General features: G+C 35.3%; 3 protein-coding genes across 4 annotated transcripts in view; all 3 read right to left on the reverse strand.

Annotated features, from left to right (window-relative positions):
- Positions 1-3,157, reverse strand: part of LOC136799276 (transmembrane and coiled-coil domain protein 3-like) — a 33,355-nt gene extending 30,198 nt beyond the window's left edge. For both annotated transcript variants that reach the window (XM_067055972.1, XM_067055971.1), the window contains exon 1: positions 2,644-3,157. In XM_067055972.1, coding sequence (XP_066912073.1) covers positions 2,644-2,716 — 73 coding nt within the window. In that variant the 5' untranslated portion in view covers positions 2,717-3,157. The remainder of the gene's footprint in view (positions 1-2,643) is intronic.
- Positions 3,158-5,927: 2,770 nt separating this feature from the next.
- On the reverse strand, positions 5,928-14,262 carry LOC136799277 (N-alpha-acetyltransferase 20-like). Its single transcript, XM_067055977.1, has 2 exons — positions 14,129-14,262; positions 5,928-7,160 (listed from the first exon to the last, which is right to left on the reverse strand). Exon 2 carries the CDS (start codon positions 7,134-7,136, stop codon positions 6,609-6,611), a length of 528 nt encoding a protein of 175 aa, XP_066912078.1. The 5' UTR covers positions 7,137-7,160; positions 14,129-14,262; the 3' UTR covers positions 5,928-6,608.
- A 1,238-nt stretch (positions 14,263-15,500) lies between these two features.
- LOC136799262 (uncharacterized) lies at positions 15,501-19,992 on the reverse strand. Its single transcript, XM_067055958.1, has 3 exons — positions 19,877-19,992; positions 18,832-19,634; positions 15,501-15,590 (listed from the first exon to the last, which is right to left on the reverse strand). The coding sequence occupies exons 1-3, from the start codon at positions 19,885-19,887 to the stop codon at positions 15,547-15,549; spliced, it is 858 nt and encodes a 285-aa protein (XP_066912059.1). The 5' UTR covers positions 19,888-19,992; the 3' UTR covers positions 15,501-15,546.
- Between the last annotated feature and the right edge of the window lie 3,347 nt (positions 19,993-23,339).

Below are 23,339 nucleotides of genomic sequence, written 5' to 3' on the forward strand. Positions count from 1 at the left end.
CTCGAGAAAAGCTAATACCTAAGTAATTGATAATGTGCTTATAAAAAAATATCGAATTTGGCCAGTTTTTCTATAAAAACACGCTAAGCAACCAAATTTTCATGTCTAAACACACATACTCTCTAAAAGTAAGCCCTCGTGAGCAAAAAAAACATCTATCTCATAAAAAAATTCAGTTATTTGACTAAGAACATTGATGTATGCTTATTAATAGTGATTCTTATAGATAAACATGCGTTTTTTGAGCCAACAAATTTTTTTTGCAAAAATCTGCTTGAGCCATCTTTTACCTATGATGGTACCCTACTTTCATACAAAAAATCAGAAAAAATTAATGATCGAATTTTTCACAAAGTCTAAAAAACCCGTTTTTTAGCCGTTTCTTGGCCCAAATTGGCTCCCAAAATTTTTTTTTCGAAAATCGGGCTCCGTCACATTTTGGCCACCACCATTTTGCACCTTTGTACCAAAAATCAAAAGATTCCTATGATTCAATCCTGAGAAAAGTTGGTAACAGACGAACGAACGAACGGACGAACGGACTAACACAGGTTAATTTATAGGACCTCCACCGGGGTAGGTCCAAAAAAATATTTTAAAGCCCTATAAATAAGACAATGTAGGTTGCCAAATTATATGTTTTTTTCGAAAGATATTTTTGCTTTTCATTTCTTAAAATGTTGGCCTTTATAAGAGAAGACCGTTCAAAAATTTAGACAAGCCTGTCTACACATCGGAGATGAGAATAATGTGAATTACTTCTAGTTCTTTTTTAATAATCTGAGCTTAAAAACAACTTGTGGTTTCGAGGACGCATGTGTATTCGACCACTCTCCAAACGAAAAACTCATCTTCAGCATAAACTATAAAAAGTATCCAGAAGTGAAAAAGCATTAAAATTTATTGCATGAAAACTATTTAAGGTGTACCAAAATCTACGTTTTTTAGTAATTATGTCAAAAAAGATCAGTACTTTTTAAATTTTCATCATAGATTTATAAAAATAATTTTACGTAGCCTCTAATAACAATATAAAAATGCTCTCGAAATTACTATTATCAACGAGTCTGGAGCAAGCCACTGCTTATAACTTGTAAGAATTATCAAGCCAAAGTAAACACAGAAACGCCCTCTTGTATTTCCACCTTTAACACCATTTTTCAGATCAGAGCAAAAATCTCTTTTCTAGTATACTATTTCAACAGTATAAATAATAGGCTCTTACACTGTAACCTCTGGAAACTAATATGAAAACCATTTATATCATTTCTGTGATATACATAGAAAAATTTCACAAGATTTCTCATACTTAGCTTTTACTGTACTCTCATTATACCAAGCATGTTAAAAATGTTTTGCTTCTAAATCTTTATTAAGAGAGCTTTTAGAAGCTATAAAATACGTCTAAGGGGTGATTTGCTCGCATTAAAGCAACGTTATTGATGGTAGAAAGAGAGGAAATTTAAATCTATGTTTTATCAATATATGCAACCATTTTATAATGCGTTTGAGACAGTGTTTTAGTAATAAGCAGGAAATAAAAAAATTGTCATGAATTCGGGGTAAAAGTAGAAAGATATCACGAACTCCTACAAAGGTTAGCTAAATGAAAATAAATAAAGGCAGTGAAGTCTAAACTATAATGACAGAAATCAAAATTTTGTATTGTTAATGTGATTGTATAGAACCTCATTGAGTGTTTTTTATGGTTGTTGATTATTTTAAGAGCAATTATCAATGATGACTCGTCGTAAGAGGGTTCACATGGGAAAATTGGAAGACAAAGACATGGGGTAAGAATCTTTTTTTATCTCTTTTATGTGTATCAATTAACCCACGAAAATAGAAGGGGTAACAATTCAGTAGGGCTAGGAAAGTTAATTGATTGATTGGGGTTTGACTCACTTAAAACCTTTCTAATTAACCCCCGGAGAAGTTAACGTTTATTTAAGAACACAAAATATAGAACCTACATGTTTTTTTTTTATAAGCAAGTGTATACCCCTTGGTCAGGCTCGTGTATGCTTAAGTTCTCAAAGCATCCAGGCATAGATTATGCTTATATGCTTATGAATCATGCTTATAATTCACCCTGAGCCAAGTTTTAGTGAAATTTTAGAAATTTTGTAAAAATTTGTTCAGATTTGGGAGCAGTGGTAGCCGTGGAATGTCTTTTTTTACTTGACCTCAACCAAACCATTTTAAACTGATAAAAAATGACAACTTGAGAAAAATATTTCAGGCTGACACATATGCTTATGTTATGCTTAGGAATTCTACAAATCTGAGCCTTCATATGCTTATAAGCGTTATGCTTATAAAAAAACATGTACTTAGTCCCACTTTATACAGATATTAATTTCGCAAGCAAAGAGGAAGTCTAGGTAACAATAACTTTCAGAAAGTCTTGAAAAAGCAACAAAAATCAAATATATACCAGTCAAGATCTAATAATTTTAAAGAATGCTCAAGGCCCAACTGCAATGAACTGCACTAGAATGGATAATGTTTACTTTCAACTAGCTTAATAAGTTACAAGCCTAGAGTTTAAAAACCTTAAAATGTTCTTAACTTGTTCTTAACATTTTGGCCAGCGAGTTCTAATATAGTTTGTTCTTGTAAAAAAAAACGCGTATTCCTTACCCATCGAGGATGAAGTCTTTATTTTTCTTATACCATCTCGATCGAATGAACTTGTCTTCTTTTGTGTTGACATTTTTGTTTAGATTGAAGGTCCACGAGCTTATTGTGTCTTTGCTTGAATAGCAATCGTTTTTTTATGCATTGATTCGTCTGGTTGTCAATAAGGAGTTTGTTTCCTTGCTGGATCTTTGATTGTAAATGCGTTAAACATTTGCTTGTTTAGTACAAGCCTGTTACAATTTTGTTGTGTTCCAGTGTGTTTCTCTTTATAGTCTATCAGTTATGCCTTGGTTAGTTGATCATTCATAACTTTTAAAATTTCAGATTTTTGAAATTATGTCAGGAGTGGACCAATACTCTTCCTTCCAATATTTACAGTCTTTCCAATATCTCAAAAAGATGGTTAACTTCACACAATTCTTGTTCGAAATCAGTTCCTCTTACGTTTTTCCATTTTTCTTGAATTTTTGTTGCTTTGTTTTTTTTTAATCCATTTAATTTCTATAAAAGGATAGAAAATATATTATATGAAAAATGGATGATAGAATCCTCCTCTATCATGTTTATTTTACAGGAAAAATTGATATGTTTGTAACCTGACCCCTATTGTCATCAAATCAATGTTAATAAATTGCGTATATGTGCTAAAATGCAAAAACTGACACTTTTTAAAGTGATACATGAGAAAAATGTCCACATCTTTTTAACGTTCAATATTCAAACAGTCAAAATCTAAAATATGATACTCAGAAAAAGTCAACAAATACAAATGCAATTAATGGCTTGAACTTTCTTACTAAAAAACACAAAACAAAATAAACATCGAATCGCCTGGTTTACATCACAACAGAGTGTCAGAATGTCTACTGGTTTCAAAGCCAAAAACTTTTTCGTCATAATAAGAGTGACTGTAAGCCAAAGATATTGATGTCATCATCACTTGTCATGCCCAATAAAGTTGACTGACGTTTTTTCTATCTATTTATCCATTTATCTATTTCAATCAGCACATATCAACAAATCAGATTAAAAATTGGTATTACAACCCCTTCTTTTTAATCGAAAACATTATCTTTGATAATCATTTAGATAATTATAAATAAACAAACCATAATGCTAATTTCGATTTGGACACTGATTTAGTGATTGTCCTAAGATTCCTAAAGCTCTACACTTCCTATCTATATCAAGACTTTCTTTTAAAATGATAATCAGATGGTTTGAGATGTATGGCCGGCAGAAATTTTCTGTGGTCTTTAGTAAAACCTCAAAGTATTTTCGTCTAGCTATTTTCCACAATTTGAAATTACTAAAAAATGGGTTCTTACACGGTTCTTACGTTGAAAGTCTGTTGTTTTCCTTCCATTCAATAACTTGAGTTGAATATCTCAACTTTGGAAAATAGTTTATGCAAAAATATTTTAGCTCAGGACAATGGATGGAATCCACATGCCAAATATCTCAAATCATCTGATTGTCCCTTTAAAAGGATGCAGGAAACTAATTTATTAAGGTACTAAGTTTAAACATTTTCGATCAATCTCTAATGAATGATTATTACAACACACAAAATGGAGGGATTAGTTTCAGGAGTAAATTATGTTATTAGATTCCATAAAAACTCTCACCTTAAAAAAGAAGACTCGAAACAGAACTAACCAACTGTCAAAATAACTTCACCTAAAAATCTAATGTATAAAAGCTCATGAAAATTGCAGGAAAAAGAAAAAACAGAACTAACCAACAGTCAAAATAACTAAGCTCATTTAAATTGCAAAATAACACCAGCAAATACAAGTCGAAATACATCCTCTCATTCAACTGATAAGTTTGTAAACCCACTTTTACAAATTACAACTAACAAAAATTATATAGAATATCTTCCTCAAGAAAACTGACGAGTGATCTCTCTAATAAAGTAAAATGTGATTTAATCAGTCAAAGCAATTAAACTGTCATGAAATATGAATGCTATTAAATTGGCTGCTTATACTGTTAAGTGCAATTAATCGATTGTTGTCAATTAACCTGTAAAACTGAAAGTCAAGTGAGTCAGATGCTCAAACTCATATTCAAAGAAATTTCTGAAATCAATCAAATAACTCTGTCAGTCAATTGCACTTTCTTGAAAGTACAATTGACATAAATCAATTTATGTACTAAAACACACAGTTTGATCCATTTACTTATTTCCTTGGGAGTCTATTTATATCATATCAAAAATTTGACATAAATCCACCCTACTTATTATAGAACACTTTATATTATGCAGAGAAGAAGATTTTGAACTTTGCTAGTTTAACCTTTCGAAGTATCCAAATTTTGATAGCTACACTACTTACTGACACTTTCGACGAAACTATTTTTACTTTTAAAGCTATATGTAGCTAGAAATTATATGTGCATGAACTTTGACTATAGAATGCAATGTTAATCTCACTTTTGGAATTGTGTAAAATTCAACTCAAAAGCAAGAGCAACTTCTTCAAATCTCAGTGTATAAGTCTTAAAAGGGGTTTTGACAAGATATTGTTTTCCTCTAAAAAATCTTTTAACAATCTCAATTTTGTGGTTTCTGAACATGAAAAGTTGTACATGACTTTTATCAAACCCTCACTCACAAAGAGAATAAATATGTGAGCTAGATTAGTATTAAAAGAAATTGAAAGAAATCTCTCTTGTAAAATTATAGAAAGTATCTGTATGTAGGCCCCACTTATATCAAAATACACTAGCAAATACTATATCAAGAAAACACAAGACAGAAAGTGTAATATCGTTTACTTTGCAAAAGCAGCTCAATATTGATTTTTGAAGGATTTGATATTTCTTATGAAAACAACAATTTTAATCTAGATCTAGAATACATTGCAAGAGGATCTTGAAAGTGTTGACATTTAAAAAAAAACTTCATTCAATTTAGAAATATTAAGGTGCAAATATTTAGGCTTTAAAGCTTTTGTGATTATCTAAAAAATGTGAATCAAATAAAGTTTCATACAATTTATCTGAAAATTACAGTACTCGAAACAGAACCTAACAACTATTATAAACAAACCTAAAAACTTCACTCGGTTAGTTTTGAAACATTCAACAAACAACAATCTGGTAGGACTATGAAGAAATTATATTGATTTCTTTTATCAAATTAAACAAAATCTGAATATGCAAAGTAGATTTCACTCAAATAATATTATAATATCTTCAATTCATCCAGATTTTTTTCCCCAAATAATAGCAAAAACCTTACAATGAATAAAAAAGGGAAGAAAAAAAGGAAAACATTAAAATGAGAATATCTCTTTCAAAAAGGAAAATAGATATAACCAAATATGTTCTCAAAAAAATATATCATAAAATAACATAAAAATTATCGAGAAGACCTGGTGAGAAATATAATTCTTTTATTTTGAACACCATTTAGAGCCAAAACAGTCGAACACAGCAAGAACTGAGAAGAAACAGTTCTTCCTTCTTTATTCATTCTTTATAAGTATGGCCCTTACCCCCAAGTAAAGAGAGTTTATCTTCATCTTCATCAACCCTAAAATTCGAAACTTCAAACGTCACAAGATTCTATATCTTCGATATATAAATATACTAAAAGAATATATGATTACTAAAAGCCTTTAAAAACGTTGGAAAGAAAAGGAAGATAAAGTTTCATTTTATTATCGTACTAATTGAAATTTACAAAGAGAATTTACTTTGTAATTTATTAGAAATAAGGCTGGCCAAATATTCTAAAATTAATTAAAAAACATAATATTCATCTTAAAATTTCGATTTTTATCTTTATGTTATTAGAAAAAGGGGGAAGTTGAATAGTTGAAATTCTACAATATGAACTTTGGAGACAAGTTTAAATCTCAGTACCAGTTATTTCATTGATTCTTCATTCGTTCCATAAATATTCAACTTATAAGAAAAAGCTTTCAAAAAGCCTGTCATGATAAGGAACCAATCTAATCAACATCTTCCGGCCTAACAGGATGCTTCAAGGGAATAACCGATTTGTTATCCACATCTCGTGTCAGTGCTTTCCTCATATCATAGGCATCCTCATCAGGATCTCCTGAATAATATTCCAGAACTGTCCGATAGATAACATAACCAAGTTGTTTATACATATTGACAGCTACCTCATTTGATACACGTACAAATAAATCAACGAAAAAGCAATTCTTATCTTCAGAAATGTCTTCTAAACCCTTCATGAGATTTCTTGCTAAGCCAAGTCGGCGATACTCTGGATCAATGGTCAAACACGTAACATGTCCGTGCCATTGTTCATTCTGCACGTGTCCTTCTGCTTTTCCCATGATGTAGCCCATCACTTGACCGCTGGGTGATTCTGCAACTTGAAAGTATTCAGGCCAGTGAGCCAAATACGATAAATAAAATGAAAGTCCATACATTTCTGTTAGGGGGTCAAGGTTGACTTTATTAAATTTGAAGAGATCTTCACATTTGAATTGGCGTAAAGTTGTCATTCTTGTTATTTAAAAGTGATTAATCTATAATATCAAATTAAAAAAAGTATATACAATGGCTGGTAAAATTTTCACAATGAAAAACAGATTATCTTAACAAAGAATCTCATCAAAATTATTAAAATGAAGAGTAAGACATAGTCAGGCCTGGCCATGAAATGAAGAAAAGTCTGCGTGTGCCATTATAGCACTTGCAAGCCTTAAATTTAGACTTTCAATACCTGTTTTTGCTTGATTTAGGCAAATAATTTTACGTGTGTGCTAGCGTGTGCGCGCCATTCAAGGCCAGGCCTGATAGTCCTGCATAGTCATTATTTGAGAGTCAGCAACAATAATAGAGCTTTGTCAATTTTAGGCAATTTTTAGCTGAATAATTTAACTCGATAACTAAAATGATGAAAAAGGAACTGTCCTAAATGGATCAATGCCATATTAGCTGGCAGGATTGTGAAATTTATAAACTTGGTGTACCATAAGGACTTGTATCTAACCATGTGTCCAGTCAATAATAAAAACTTTTTGGATAATGCATACAAAGTTATTGGTTCCGTAGGTAGTACTACTACCCTACAACCTTATCTATCAGCTTCAGAACTGATAGTAAATCCAGGATTTCATCTGAAAATTGTTTGCATAAAACACGATGAAACTGTCAGTATTGAAGATATAATTTCACTGCTTCAACTATCATATCATGCTTCTAATTCTGGTTGGTTAAGCACTCTACTGATCAAAAAAGTATCACATTGAGAAAATAAATTTTTTTCTTTATTTACTAACTGATTATGACTGATGATAACTGGCTGTCTATTTAATAAATAAATTTTATTCTAAGACTGAACAATACACCTTTTCGACTGTAGCTGACAATTGCCAAACAGACATTTTCTTGTCTGCTTTAAAACCGTCCCAGTCCTTTTTTCACACCTATAGACAATTGAAAAGTGTGTCAAAAAAGGATTGGATTGAGTTTAGGGGGATAATTAAATAATTAGGTGGCACGCTTCTGACCGCGCGACTAAGGTCGAAAAGGTGTATTAGGTATATCAAGTGTTGGAGGGGGATACTTAATAAATGAAAAACATAATGCAGAAAGGGGATCCCCAAAAGGGGGAGTTTGAACTATGAAATGGATATAATAAGATCAAAAGGGTAGGTTCAACCTTGAACGACAATACAAAGCGATTGTTGATCAATGCGTTGGTTTATCCACATTTAACATACTTACTGTGTTAACACAGGGCAACATTGCTCAATTTGTAGGCAATTTGAGTCATTGTCTAGGCAGATTGATCATTTCACCCCTATGAATAAACCTTTCAATAAAGTTGCCAATTATAGTAATGCTCTCATGACCTTCAAGGCTATTCAAAAAATATGCCCTCCTTACTTATCTAATCTTATCTTATCTTACTTTGATCAAATTTGATACAAATACCTTTCTCCACAATGCTACGAATATATGGAATGATTTGCCTGTTGATCTTCGCCAAACTAAGTCATTGGTCACGTTCAAAGCTAAAAGCTAAAACTCATCTTTTTTCGCTACATAATTAAATTAAAAGGGATCCTCCAGTTATTTTTTGAGTTCTATTCATAATAATACACTCATAAAAACATTTACGAAAACATATCTCTTTTCCTCTAAAAGTATAAGGAGATTATGAGCACTTTTTGTTTGACAAATAGAGAAAAAAAATTCAATAACAGCCATCTTGTTCTCAAACTTATTTTTTAACTGGATGCCGAAAGTAATGGTTTATGGCATCACAGATTGGATAAAATGTGCGTATACATAGCTTTCTCCCTGCTGAGAAGCTTACTTTTAATTCTTCATCTCTTCAGTATCAGCCTTTAATCTACACACTGGAACTAAGAGCAGGCAGTCTCTATCAACTGGGAAATTTTCCAATGGTCACTGTCAAAAAGAAGGTACAAAAATGGCTGTTTTTGCACCATCTTTACACCCCTTCCTAATTTTGAAAATTACAGACTCATAAATGTCTTCTAGGCCCAACATTGATACCCGTGGTTAAGTTAAAAGGTCCATCTTCGGATCCATGCTGGTCCCGTGACTGTGAAAGGTATACTTAAAGAGATATAAGCTTTTGAACTGCGGTCCTAAAAAGGACAATGAATTGTCCTAACTGAAAGGATAATGAGTTATCCAAGATCAATAAGTCTTGATAGGGTGCTCCAATCAAGTCAAAATTTGGTACACATGAAGAACATTATCCTACAACAAGATTCCAATTATAAAATCTTGTAAAAAGGTCCAAAAATGGACAATAAATTGTCCTAAATGTTGTAAAGTATGGGCAATTAATTGTCATGAAAATCAACTTTAAAACAAAAATTCATTCAAGATTCTTACAGATCAGGCTCAAAATACCTCAAACATAAGATAATTGAAATTAAAATCGTTGAACGGCCCCTCTCGTGGACAATATGTTGTCCTAAAGGCAAATGTATTTTAATTAACCTAACACTAGGGATTCAACCATTTCTATCTTTTCCAAAATAGTGCCAAAGCTATCAGCTTATTTAAGCTAAAATTTTGCACAAAACTGTATGAATGGTTCACAATTAATTTTCAGGTAGCAAATTTTGGTTATTCGGTCCCAAAAAGGACAACAAATTGTCCTATTTTGGGACCAAAGAACATAAAAAGTGAGCCATTTTACTATTAGGAGTTAAAACAACCATTCAGCTTTAGTTTGAACTAGGTTTGGTATAGACTAAGCTTAAATGGCTCTTTTTAGTTAACAATCTTTTTGTCTGGACAACAAATTAGCCATATTTGGGCCATTTAACCCCCTGGAGTGATTTTAACAATCTCTTATCATTTCTAATGTTAATATAGAGGTTTTCTGAGATTTTCCCTAATTTTGGTGTAATTTGGGCAAATTATCACAAAAACCTTATTTTACATGGCTGGAACCCCCCTGGCCTGAGGGGGGGGGCTAAAAGGTCGAGCAGCAATTGGTACCTGATTTTAGCATGTTGCTAGGGGAGACTAACCATGTTAGGGGTTACCTGGGTGCTAGATTCTACGGGCAGCTGTAAAATCCCACCCTTCATATATTTGTTTCAATATTGAGGGGTCGGAATTAGGCAGGGCTGTCGGATTTAGGATCACTCACGGTATTTCCCAAAGCCAGGGCCAAAAACAAATTATCTTCCAAGATTACCCTTTTGGATCTATTATTGTTAAGGCCAACTAAAATAGTGGAAAGAAATGCAGAAAGACAGAGGCACTCGCTGCTTTGGGGGTGGTAACGTCAAAACGGCCAATAATATGATCTTCCAACAGAAGACGAGTTAGTTGCCGCGAGAGTTACGTCATGCTCTCCACCGCAGCCGCACAACGAATGGTGTTTCAGTGAATATCAGTAATTATAAGAATATATTAGGTGCTTAATTTCAGTAAACCTTGAGTAGTGCTTCAATGGAGATGAAAAAGGTAAGAAGATAAAAAAATGCGCTGGATAATTTTCACTGTAACAGTTTGGTGTCAATCATTGCTGAAAGTTTAGTTTGAAAAAGTTTTTCCAACGCGAAAAAAGATTTCAGCCAATTAAAAGCACAGTGTGCTTATACTGTACTTACTTTGCTGATTTTGTCCACAAACTCCACTGAAAGCATACAATTTCATTTGCTTTCACCTTCGCGCACAAATTTGCAACTTTAAAAGTACAATTTTGAATTAGCTTTGATAAAAAAACTCTTCATGTGAGGGGAATTGGGTAGTCAGTCCAAGGTGCTGACGGGGCGCTCATTGAAAGCGTCTATAGTTGCGAAAATAGGCCTCAAAGCCTCCTGCAACTCAACCAAATAGAAATAGAAAAAAAAAATTAACAAACTCAATGTTGGTGCAAATAGACAAAACTCAACGAAGACGGGTGGGAAGGCGAGATCAACGCGATGGCGGACATGATTGGAAAGATTTGTGTTTTCGAAGATGTAAAAATTGGCTTCAAAAATTTTGGCCGATAAGAGCAAGGGGGATGGGGTCTGGAGCTTATCGGCCCAATGCCGATAAAAAATTCGAAAGTTTTTTGTCGAAGACCCCTAAGGCTCTGACCCCTCCCCCCCCTCGACCTTAACGGCCATCAAATTCTCTAAAGTTAAAAAATTGTCAAAAATCGATGAAACTCTAAATTTTCTCCTTCAATTTCATCGTTGTTTTGTCAGCCATCTTTAATTTCACTACGGCTTTGCTCAGTTTACATTTTAAAAATATACTGTAACTTGGTCTAATTTCGACATCTCTCCTCTAAATTCGACACCCTTTTCTAGAGCTGAAAAATTAAGAAAAGGTCGAAATTATTTTATTTGCTTAGTGGTAAGGGAGGATAAATCTTTTTTCAATCACCGATTCCGACTTTCATATCATTCCTATCTCTAAAGAAGGGTGTCGAAATTAGAAGACGGATGTCGAGATTAGACCAACTTACGGTAACGGAGATATAATTTCTAAACTTTTTTCCAAAAGTTGCGCAAATTAAAATTATCTCCATAATCATAATCAGAAGAATAGCGGCATTTCAAAGAAAAAAGACCAACCGTCTGCAAAATTCAAGGGCCGCATAGCTAAACATCGGGTCGTTTGTTTTGGTTAAAATTATTCTAAAAAACAGCGAAGTGAATACTTTAGGTATGTGACTTTAGCAGATCTTAGTTGATAAAAGGAGGAAAAGAAATATGGAAAGTAACATTTGTATGGAATAAACGTCTCAAAAATCGATATTATCTGGTGAAAAGAATTGATATGTGGTGAGTTGACCCCTAACAAGATTTTCGACCTTCCCTTAACGGCACATGGTCGACCCCCTCCCCCCTTAACGGTCAAATGTCGTTAAAAAATTCGAAAATCGAAAGTTGATGGCCCCTTAGTACTAAAGGGGCATTTGATTTATCGGGAGAATTTCAATATTCAAAACAAGAGCAGTGCTCATATCCTGAACAGTAGGAGTTTTACGCTCGAAACAAAGGCGTCAAAGGACGACCCTCAACATGGCCCGAGAAATTTTTGAAAACATGATTTAAACAGGCGTGTAATTTCAAGACTGAATTTTTTTAACATAAATGTTCGGGCCATACTTTCTTTGAGAAAAACTTGGTTTCTCTTAATTATATTAAATATATAAATGTTGTAAATTCATATAAATATTAAATGTCTTATTTGGTATGAAAACATAGTTATAAATATACTTAGGGTAATATTTGCTAGTAAACTGGTCCTGGTTTTAAACTGAAGCATGTCCATGGGAAGCTCGTAAAGTTTTTTGAGCGATATAAACAAAACAGACAAATCTTATTATGTACTATTTTATTTGACTGGACATGCTGAATCAATTTAACATTTAACATGGCCTGAACATGGCCCGAATGACTCGGGTCATGTTCGGGCCAAAAGAATTGATAGGGCCTCACGGCCCGAACATGGCCCGAAGAGGCCCGAGAATTCTTGGGCCATGTCGAGGGTCGTGTCAAAGGAAGGGTTGGCAGACGATATCATCCACCAGGATGCAATTGAAATTTTTCAATCTGCGGACGTGACCTAGACGGGGGTTCGTTTATTATCAGTTAGGGTTAGGGTTGGAGCTCGAGAGTCACAATATAAGGCCGAAGGCCTTCTTGAGGGCATACGTACCCTGTGGACCTAACTTAGGATCCCGTAGGGATCCTTGTAGGGGTACCGGTAGGGTTGGGAGCTTTCTTAATAAAGGTCTGTAAATTACACGTTATAAGTATTTGTGAATGACAACCTTCTGCCGTGTCTCGTTGGCGCAAGCGGTTAGGCATTGGGTTTGTAAACCAAGGTTGCTTGCATTTGGTGGTTCGAGCCGGGATCGGAGACCAATTTCACCGGTACAATCAAATTTCAGAAACACTAGAGAAAGTCAGAAAATCAGGATAGAAGATAGGAAAGTAGAAAATAGGGGGAAAATAAGAGAGGCTGGATCCTGGTGGATGATATTGTTTGCCAACCCAAAGCACAAGTGTTACGCGTAAGCCAAATCGCGTATTACGAACAACCTCTAAATTGCCGAGTACAGGAGAAAAAAAATCAAAATTCAAAATGGCGGCCAAGCCCACGCTGATAACTATCAAAAATCTTCGTTTTTCAATCAGCTATTGCAGCTCAATAAATCAATGAAATAATTTGAAATAAAAAGTAAACAAACCTTGAACCTTTCATGAATCCAAATAAATAAAGGTATTCATCTAAAGTGAAGATTACATTTCAAAATAAAATGATTTCCAAACCAACCTAAAGTCAGTGTCTGCCAACTAAAAATGTCTCTGCGGGTTCACTGGCAAGGAGTTACGACTTCAGACTTTAGATTCCAATTCTTGTATAGGCTGCAACTACACTGCCAGATGATCTGTATTACAAAGACTTCCAAGTGGGTCCATAAGTTAAGAAAATGAGATTATCATAGAGCACGGGGGTTTTGTTTTTAAAAACAAACTTCAAAATAAAATTGTTAATGAACTTCTTACTAAAATATCACTTACTTACATGATTTATATATGATATAACACCCTTTCTTAAATAAATGGCCTCTTAAAGTCTTTTATGTTTGCCGCAAGAAGGGAGAAACATTTAATTTGACCCCCGGTTTTTTTTTCTCTTTTTCTAACAAATTCCCGCGCGTTAGTGTAGACACAACTTTAATCCGGGGAAATGAAGCGTTTTCATTGGTCTAAAATCACGGATGGTCACGTGACCAGAATTTTTATCCAGGGAAATGCCGTGGCCGCAATGTTTTGCTTTAGTGAGATTGACCATTTTGTTGTTTAGATTTGAGCGGGCGAAATTTCTGTACAAACCAAAATATGGCTTCGTTGGAATACCGGTTGAAACACTTGTGAAAGGAAGATATGACGTGTAACACTGCGTGTAACTGTAGTTCTATGGGCCGTCATATTGAATCCTGCCTTTTTATGGAGGGAACAATAGCCATCTAATGCAAAGGAATTACCTTTGTGGGTTTTGATGCTGTGTCAGAGCATGTTATAGCCCTGGCTGAATAGTGGTGGAGGTAGTCCAAGGAGGTCCAGAGGGCAGTCAAGCTGTCAAGCAAGCAGTGTCAGTCGTTTGGTCTGTCGTTCGCACACAGGTGGAGACTACATATGACTTTTAGATAATAACAAATTGACGCCCGGGCGAGAATGTTACTATAGAGGCGGAAGAGCTCTAATATCAAAATATCTTCTTTGGTTCTGAAAGGATCTAAACATCACCAATCAAAACTACATGAAATATTGTTGTCTAGAATGCTCTCACCTCGACAGGCTGGTTTTATTAGATCTGTTAAGCTGATTTTGGAAGCATGTATCACCTTAAACCGGTAGTAAGATTAAGTAAAACTGACCACCCAGTGACAGATTAGAAAAAAAATCGAACAGACTCTCTCTCTTGATTGCATTGCCTCAATCAACATTGATACTGAATACCTAAAAATTGCCTCTCATTTACAACAAAAGTATTGTTAGGTTTGTTAAAAGTACTATAGGGTAAGGGGTATTTCTTTCAAGGTACCCCTTCCTTGAATTCAAGTCAGTGGTAAACTTTAACTTTAGTATATTTTTTGTTTTTGACACTTTCAGACTTTCAAATTTTGTTTTACACGTGTGACAAATTAAATTAATGTGATGTTTGTCAGTTACATCAATATGCCAAAAACATTTTGTTCAACCACCTTCACTTCAAGATAGATAGGCCACCATAGAATGAACTTCCTTTTATAGGATGAACCATATTCATGTGGCTTTCAGCCTTGCACTCCACAGAGGCCAGAGCCTATTTCCAGACGGTGTCAATCGAATAACTTCGAACAAAAATCGCAATCGAACCAATCGAACGTAATCGAACGTGATCGAATAATTGCGATTCGATTGTCAAACGTAATCGAATCTCAATCGAACGGCCGATTCCTGGCCCCTGGGTAATTTTCGATTGTGTTTGATTGCGTTAGAGTATAGTTAGATTGGTTCGATTGATAGTTGAATATGTTCGATTGGTTCGATTGATTGCCAATTACATTCGATTAATCTTCGATTTCGCTCGATTAAGATTATGTTTGATGAGTCACAGGTGTTTGCCATAAGCAAAAGTTGGTAATACAAAGTCTCACAAAATTGAGGATTGTGCAAGGGCCCGAAGGGCCCGCAGTGCAATCCCGATTTTATGAATAAAATCGAAGCCAACGATCTAATACTGGATTACGCCCTTTTCACGCTGAAAGTCTGAAATGTCATTGCGAAATTATGTAAAAATTAACAAGTCGAAGACTTTTATTTTTAAGATTAGCCAATTCGGGGTGAGAAATAAATTTGACACAATTCTGTTTATTTTTTGGTTCAGATATATATATTTTCTGAGTAAATAAAACTAATACTAATTGCCACGACCTCGTCCACGTCCGCGGAAATTGCCACGACCTGAAATTGAGAACAAAATAAAATAATATACTGTTATATTAGGCTGATGAAGGGGAATAAGGTGGGCGGGCAGTATTAGATCGTTGGCTTCGATTTTATTCATAAAATCGGGATTGCACTGCGGGCCCTTCGGGCCCTTGCACAATCCTCAATTTCATTTCATAAAATCTCCGCCCGATCCAATACTGGATTACGCCCTTTTCTCGCCTTCAGTCTGCAAGTCATTGCTCAAAGCCTCTGTTTAAAGCGTACTATTTATTAGAGAAAAGTGCTGATGTAAAATCATTTTCCTCAACTAAATCTTTTTTGTATCGCTTTTCAAAAGTGGTTGAAGTTGACCAGTGTGCTCTTTTTAGAATCTCTTTCATTGGAACACCTTGAGCATAAGCTTTTGAAGTTGAAGCCGACCTAGTAGAATGTCCCTTAAAGGTTGAAGTATCTATCCCTGCCAAAAATAAGGTTTTTAACACCCATCCAGAGACGGTCGAAGAAACTACTGGTTTATGGGGGTTCACATAGCTCAATAACAATTGACCTTTCCCCTCTCTCCAAGTTTTTGTTCTTTCTAAATACAATTCAATGTTTTTACAAACACACAGATTTTCATCGTCCTTAAACGGAAAATATTCAATTGGAGGTCTGACTTTTCCTGGTCTGTCAACCTTAGTTGGTTTGCCAAATGAAAAAATATATTTTGAGTGATGTTTGACCAAAAATGCTGTGTCAAGGAAAGTTATTTCATGCGCTCTGGCTGTTGAAGTTAACGAAAGGAGCATTGTTAATTTGAAGGTTAATAATTTGTCACTGGCTGTTTTTGAATCAATAGAGGTTAAATATCTAACTACTACATCTACATCCCAAATAAAATTGTATTTCGGTTGAGGAAACCTTTCATTATGAACACCCTTTAGAAGAGAAGAAACCAAGGGATGTTTTCCAACTGGTAAACCATCAATAGGTTGATGGTAGGCAGATATTGCGGACCTGTAACCAGCAATTGTACTATGCTCCAGGCCTCTCTGAAAAGAATCAGTTAAGAACTCTATGATGAAATTTAGAGGGCATCGAAAGGGATCAACTTGTCTTGTACCACACCAGCTATCCCACTTACCCCAGGCCGATTTGTAATGAGATCGTGTCCCTGGTCTTCTTGAGGCAGTGATGAGCTCTGCAGCTTTCTCCGATAATCCCTCTGCTTGGATTCTCTCCCTGAAACTGTCCAAGCCACCAGTTGGAGGCTTTGATTCTGTATTAGAGGGTGTATTATGTTTTGAGGGTTCATCAAAAGGTCCCATTGGTTTGGGATAAGAATAGGGTTTTGAATGGACAATTGAAGAAGTTGTGGATACCAGCTTTGAGTCTGCCAGGCTGGTGTTATTAACAAGATTGTTGCCTTTTCGGCTGACACCTTCCAAAGAACTTTCCCTATTAGACAAAATGGTGGGAACGCATACCCCCTTATGTGAGTCCACTGAGTCTGAAATGCATCCTGTCCCCTGCTGTAGGGATCTATTTTCCAAGAATAATAAAGAGGTACTTGGTGGGTTAGTCTTGAGGCAAAAAGGTCTGTACACGGTGTCCCCCTTGCTTTGCAAAGTTCTCGAAATATTTGAGTTTTTAGTTTCCATTCGCTGGAGTCTTTCACTGATCGTGATTGGCGGTCTGCTTCTACATTCAGGCGCCCTGGAAGATACTCTACAGTAATCGTGATCTGATGCTCTAAAAGGTATTTCCAGATCTCCTTGCTTAGGTCTGTTAACAGTTTGCTGTGGGTTCCTCCCATTTTCTTCAAATATGTAAGGGCTGCTATATTGTCCATCTGAATGTGAATGGACAATGTTTGTGGAAAAAGCCTGTGGAATGCTAGTATTGCTAGTTTTGCAGCTTTCAACTCTAGTACATTGATATGAAGATCCTGTTCTGGTGCTGACCATTGACCCCCTGTTTCCTTCCCCTTGCAGTATGCACCCCATCCTTCCTTGGATGCATCTGAAGATATCAAAAGTTGAGGAGGAGGTAGAACTAGAGAACGTCCGTTTGTCAATTGAAGGTTTTGACACCACCAGTTCAGTTCTTCCTTCACCTCTTCTGACAAGGAAATCATTGAGTCGAAATTTTTGTGTCTCGACAGTTCTTTTATCTGTTGGCTTTGTATAGCTCTGTACTGAAGAGGTGCAGGGAGAACTGCTACTGCTGCTGAGGACAAGAGGCCAAGAAGTTTTGTGAGATCCCTTATCGATACCTGAGAAGATTCCAGCATATTCTGACACTGGGAAATGATCTTTTCCATTTTCTCTGGTGGCAGGCTCAATTTTTAATTCAACGAGTCCACTTCCACCCCCAGAAATTGAATCTGATGAACTGGTTCTAGAACTGACTTCTTCATGTTGATTGTGAATCCCAGATGTTGAAGTAAAAACATCAAAGTGTCCCGGGCCATTCTTATCTCTTGAATGGAAGACGCCAGGAGTAAAATGTCGTCCAAGTAAACTATTAGACGGACATTCAACCTTCTCAATAGGGCTATAGGAACTTTCATCACTTTTGTAAAGACTCTTGGTGCTGGAGCAAGGCCGAAGCACAGGCAAAGAAATTGGTAAATTTTTTGTTTCCACTTGAATCTCACATACTTCCTGGATTTTTGACTTAACGGGATTGAGAAATAGGCGTCCGAAAGGTCTATCTTGACCATGAAGTCCCCCTTTTTTAGAAGTTCTTTGAGTAAGGACAAGCTTTCCATCTTGAAATGAAGGTAAGGAATGTGCTTGTTTAGGGACTTCAGATTTATCACTGGTCTGTTCCCTCCATCCTTTTTGGAAACCAGGAACAGAGAACTTAGAAATTGATTTTGGCTTTGAAAATGAACTATTTCTATAGCATTCTTTTCCAACATTTGTTCTATCTCCTGATCTACTAGTGATATCTCCTCTTTTGACATGTTTGGAGATTGGGGAATTTGATTTTGCCTTGGAGTTGAAACAAAGGGTATTTGATATCCCTGAACTGTTCTCAGTATTTCTGGATCTTGTGTTAGTTTTTCCCAATTTCTCAAATAAAACTTCGTTCGACCTGCTTTTGGCAGGTTTTTGACTAATTTTTGAGGAAACAGTGATTTTACTAGAGGGTGCACACAAGAAAGGTCTTGTTCTACCTGGACCTGACTCAGTGGAGGAATGGGACTCGGTTTTGGAGGTACAAAACAAGTTGATATTTTTTGGTTTAAGAGAGGAAATTTTCTTACCTCTGAATGAGAAGCCTGGTCTTGATGAATGCCCTCTGCCACGGCTTGTTGATAGAGGGCCCCCTGGAAAGGGTCGTTTGGTTCCAATTGTGGGAAATCTAGGTTTTGTTGCAGAAGATGAAGGCTTGACTCCAGTAAAGACTGATTCCGACTTCTTTATTGCCTTTGTATCCTTAATTAATTTGTTTTCGAATTCTTCACCAAAAAGTTTGTTGTTGTTGGGTAGATTGAGTTCTTGGCTCTGATTTTTTAAAATGTCTTTAACCCTTGTTGAAGAGTCGATTAAGGTGGATAGAACATTTTCCCTTCTGTGATAATTCATTGCATTCTGGACCTGACCAAGCACAAGTATTGTCTGGTCTAATAAATGTGACAGGTGTTTCGTAGATTCGTCATCAGGATTTTGGATCTTATCTTGATCGACAGCGTACCAGATTTTCATCAGTGGTCCAAAAGCCAAGAAAATCTTTTCTTGGATTAACTTGAGGGTTTTCTCAGATTTCAGGGTTAATGTCTTGTGATTATTTGCAAGTATCGTTCGTATGTAACCGTCAAGTTCTGGGACCTGCTTTAGGTTGGTTGGCACCGGGTTTTCATAAATAATGCTGTCTTTAATGTCCTTATCTGTGACATGTAGCTTGATATACTTATGGATGTATTCAAGGAGATTTTCTGGAAGATCCCATTTCTCTTCGGAATTATCAGGATCTAATTCAAATCTGTCAGGCACCACCTCCTGTGGGACCTCTTCTTCGTGATCCGCTTCAATCCTCTCGGGAGCTGCGGGAACATTATCTCCATTTCTAGGAAAGAGACGTTTAAACATCTTAATAAAATCACAAGATACCCTCAAATTTGGTCCTTTATAATCACTGAATGAAATAAAGGCGTTTCTTCTTAAAGATCGAGTAAAATACAGCTCTCAATATGTTAGAGCCTTGATTCCCTTCATAGTCACTGTATGTAATGAAGGTATTTTAATTATAGAGATTAGATAACTTTGGATTTCTAAAGGAATGTTTGGAATTTGGAATTCTGTACTTACATTGCGGCCATCTTTATCAGCGCGAATTGGCGAAAGAGGCTTTGAGCAATGACTTGCAGACTGAAGGCGAGAAAAGGGCGTAATCCAGTATTGGATCGGGCGGAGATTTTATGAAATGAAATCGCATTTAGCAAACGCAAAAAAAAAACTCCATAATGGCGGCATCATGCGAGAGCAATCAGAATACCAAAATAAACAAATTTCAAAGGCTAATTGTAAGTGATTGAGTGAAGCTATCATCAAAAAATAAAAATGAAACAAACCTTTAACCTTTCAATAATCCAAATAAACAAAATATTTCAAATGAATTGATGTTTAAGTTTAAAAACAAGCACCATTTCCACCATACACTTTTAGAGCAAAAAGCAGCATTTCGCTGAAATCTGCTGCTCTTCCCAGGCAAATAATTTCTCAGAATGTCAGAGAGTCTGGTGCTGAATATATAGTTTAGTGGGTCAAGCTTGTTTTAGTTCTCTATCTTTATATACAGACTGAAAACCTCATCTGAGACGGGGGTCATAAACGATCTTTGTTTATTTTGAAGTCGTACAATCTTTTATTTCTCAAAACCATTTAGATTCAGGTTTTGTATATAATAACAAAGATATTTAACCAAAATTTGTTTCATTAAAGCTATTTTCTTTCAGCGAAATAAGCCTTTAGTAAATATTTAAACCCCCGGTTTTATTTCGATATTTACAATGTGATTTTATAGCGGGAGTTGGGAACCGGCTAGATTGTGTGATCTGATTGGCTAAATGAGCAAACGCGGGACTCGGCCCAGGACTTTTTACCCGCGTTTTAAACGCGTTTACGGCAATGTTTATTCTTTACACTTTCGTTTTCAAAATCTGTTGAACATGGATTTTGGCTTGTGACGATTACCTCGCGTAACATCTGTGGAGTTTGATTGCGATTAAATTAAATTGGATCACTCTGTTAGAGCTTTTTAGCGTGGGCGGCCGAGTGCTTGATGTACCATACCAAAGCAAATAAAATCCAATACAATTGAATCAATCAAACATAATCGAATACAATCGAATACAATCGAACGTAATCGAATACAATCGAACGTAATCGAATACAATCGAACGTAATCGAATCAATCAAACAGCCAACCTTGGGTAATATTCGATTGCGATTCGATTTCGTTCGACAATCGAATTGCAATTATTCGATTGCGTTCAATTGCGTTCAATTGCGTTCGATTGATTCGGCGTTCGATTCGTTCGATTGACACCGTCTGGCTATTTGCAATTTGAGATATTTTACTAACATATCTAGCCCAGAGAAAAATTTTAAACCTTTATTATTTGAATAGACCTTTTTTCAAAGAGGCCACCCTGTTGAATAATTATGTAGTCCAGCAGAAAAACAATGATAAAACCATGCATAATTATTACAATATGCATGATACAGTAATTATGCATGGCTCTATCATTGTTTTTATGGCTGGACTACATAATTTATTCAACAGGACGTCCTCTTTGAAAAAGGTCTATGCATGCCTTTTTAGTACTCAAATATAGAAAAATTAAAATTTTTTAACTTGGTCATTTATAATCAGTTAGGAACATTTGGCGAGTTCCTGTATGCGACCGCGATCTAAAAAATCATAACAACACTCATTAAAAAATGACGTTCGTGTCTTTCGCACTTTTTTTAGCCTAGACGATGTAGCAAACATAATAAATATAAGCACACTGTGCTTTTAATTGGCAATATAAGCACACTGTGCTTTTAATTGGCTGAAATTTTTTTTTGCGTCGGAAAATTTTTTTCAAACTTTCAGCAATGATTGACCAAACTGTTACAATGAAAATTATCCAGTGCATTTTTTATCTTCTTATCTTCTTAATATTCAATAAAGCACTCAAAGTTTACTGAATTTAAGCACATAAGATATTCTTATAATTATTGATATTCACTAAAACACTGTTCGTTGTGCGCTGTGGTGGAGTGTATGACGTATTTTGCGACTTCGGAAAACGGAAATTTTTTTCCAAAAATCGGAAAATTGGGGAAATTTATTCCGAAGATCGGTTCACTTGTTATTTGGTAATCCCATCGGGTGATAATAGGCAGTGGGCGTTCTCTCCAATCAGCGTCTGGTCATTTTTGAATGAAAACAAAAAAGTTAAAAAGGGTGCGCTATCAGTGAAAGTTATCGTGACATGTTATGACAGAAAGTATGATTGATAAACTTGGTGGAGTTATCAAAACAAATTTGTTGTCAAAGAGATAATTAACAGTTAGTGAAAATACAGGCCAGATATCAACAGTCCCATGTTTCAACCAATCGTCCCAAGTTAGAGCAGTTGACGGTATGCTTTCCCTATTTCAAAAGCAATTCTGGGGATGCGCTTGATTATATCAATTCATAGAATGGTATCGGAATTAGAGCAGGGATGTCGACATTAGATCAAGTTACGGTATATTGTCTTTTTGAAAATAGGCAAAGGTTGAAACTGTTTTTCTTTGCTTAGTGGTCAGAGAGGAATAATCCTTTTTCAATCAGTGATTCAAGCTTTTATATTATTCTTGTCTCTAAAGAAGGGTGTCAGAAATAGACAAGGAATGTCAATATTAGACAAGAGATGTCAATATTAGACCAACTTACAGTATCTCCTTGCTCTTAGCTACCATTTGCTTACACAGCATTTTTAAAGAAAAACTTTCTCCCCTTTCACTGCCCTACAAGCAAAAATATTGGGAAATTCTTTTGTTTATTCTGCTCTGCTCAAATATCTTTAGTTTAGCTGGTCTATTATTGACACCCTAATTCCAAACTCTGTCTCATCAACAAGTTAAGTAACACTTTTTTAGAGATAGAAATAATAGTTGCATTTTGCTTAGCTGTCAAAAAAAAACGTTTTTCTTAACTATATAAGCAAGACCTTCTCGCTATCCATATCTCTAAAAAACTAGATGGGATTGGTTCGTCAACATTAAAATAAGGCCGACTTATGTTTATAAATGATGACCTTTTGGAGACATTTGAAATTACTGTTACAATTTTACGTGAGACTAACGCATTCAGACACATTTCAACATTGTCCTACGCAATTTTTGAAAAACTTGATTTCTCACGCATTCTCACGCATTTTCAATTTTTGAAAAAACTCTCTCCGATTTCGCGGATTTTGGCAAAAAAAGTCTCCCTGATTTCCCGATTTTGGAAAAAATGTTTCGATCTGATCCGTTGTTAGAAAGAAGTCTCCCCGATTTTCTGATTTTCGGAAAAAGTTTTCCCGATGTCCGATTTTGGAAAATCGGAAAACAGGGTTAAGATTTAGGATTTTACTTGGAACTTTTTATCTGCACACAAAATGGACATCTCAAGCTTGCAGGTCTGTTACCCATGTGTTTGTGAGATAATGAAAATAATTTCTAACTTTCTAAACCATTCCTAACTAGTAATAGACAGTGATAGCATATAAGTTCTAACTTTTTCTTCTAGACA

Source organism: Clytia hemisphaerica, unplaced genomic scaffold, assembly GCF_902728285.1.
Source record: "Clytia hemisphaerica strain Z4C2 unplaced genomic scaffold, Clytia hemisphaerica genome assembly, whole genome shotgun sequence".
Classification (NCBI taxonomy): Eukaryota; Metazoa; Cnidaria; class Hydrozoa; order Leptothecata; family Clytiidae; genus Clytia; species Clytia hemisphaerica.

Bases quoted from the DNA above. Each gene is read 5' to 3' on its own strand.
- LOC136799262 (XM_067055958.1), bottom strand. The intron at 15,591-18,831 runs GTAAGAAAATTT...TCTCAATTTCAG, and splicing joins ACCAGGCTTCTCATTCAGAG to GTCGTGGCAATTTCCGCGGA.
- LOC136799277 (XM_067055977.1), bottom strand. From the start codon at position 7,136: ATGACAACTTTACGCCAATTCAAATGTGAAGATCTCTTCAAATTTAAT.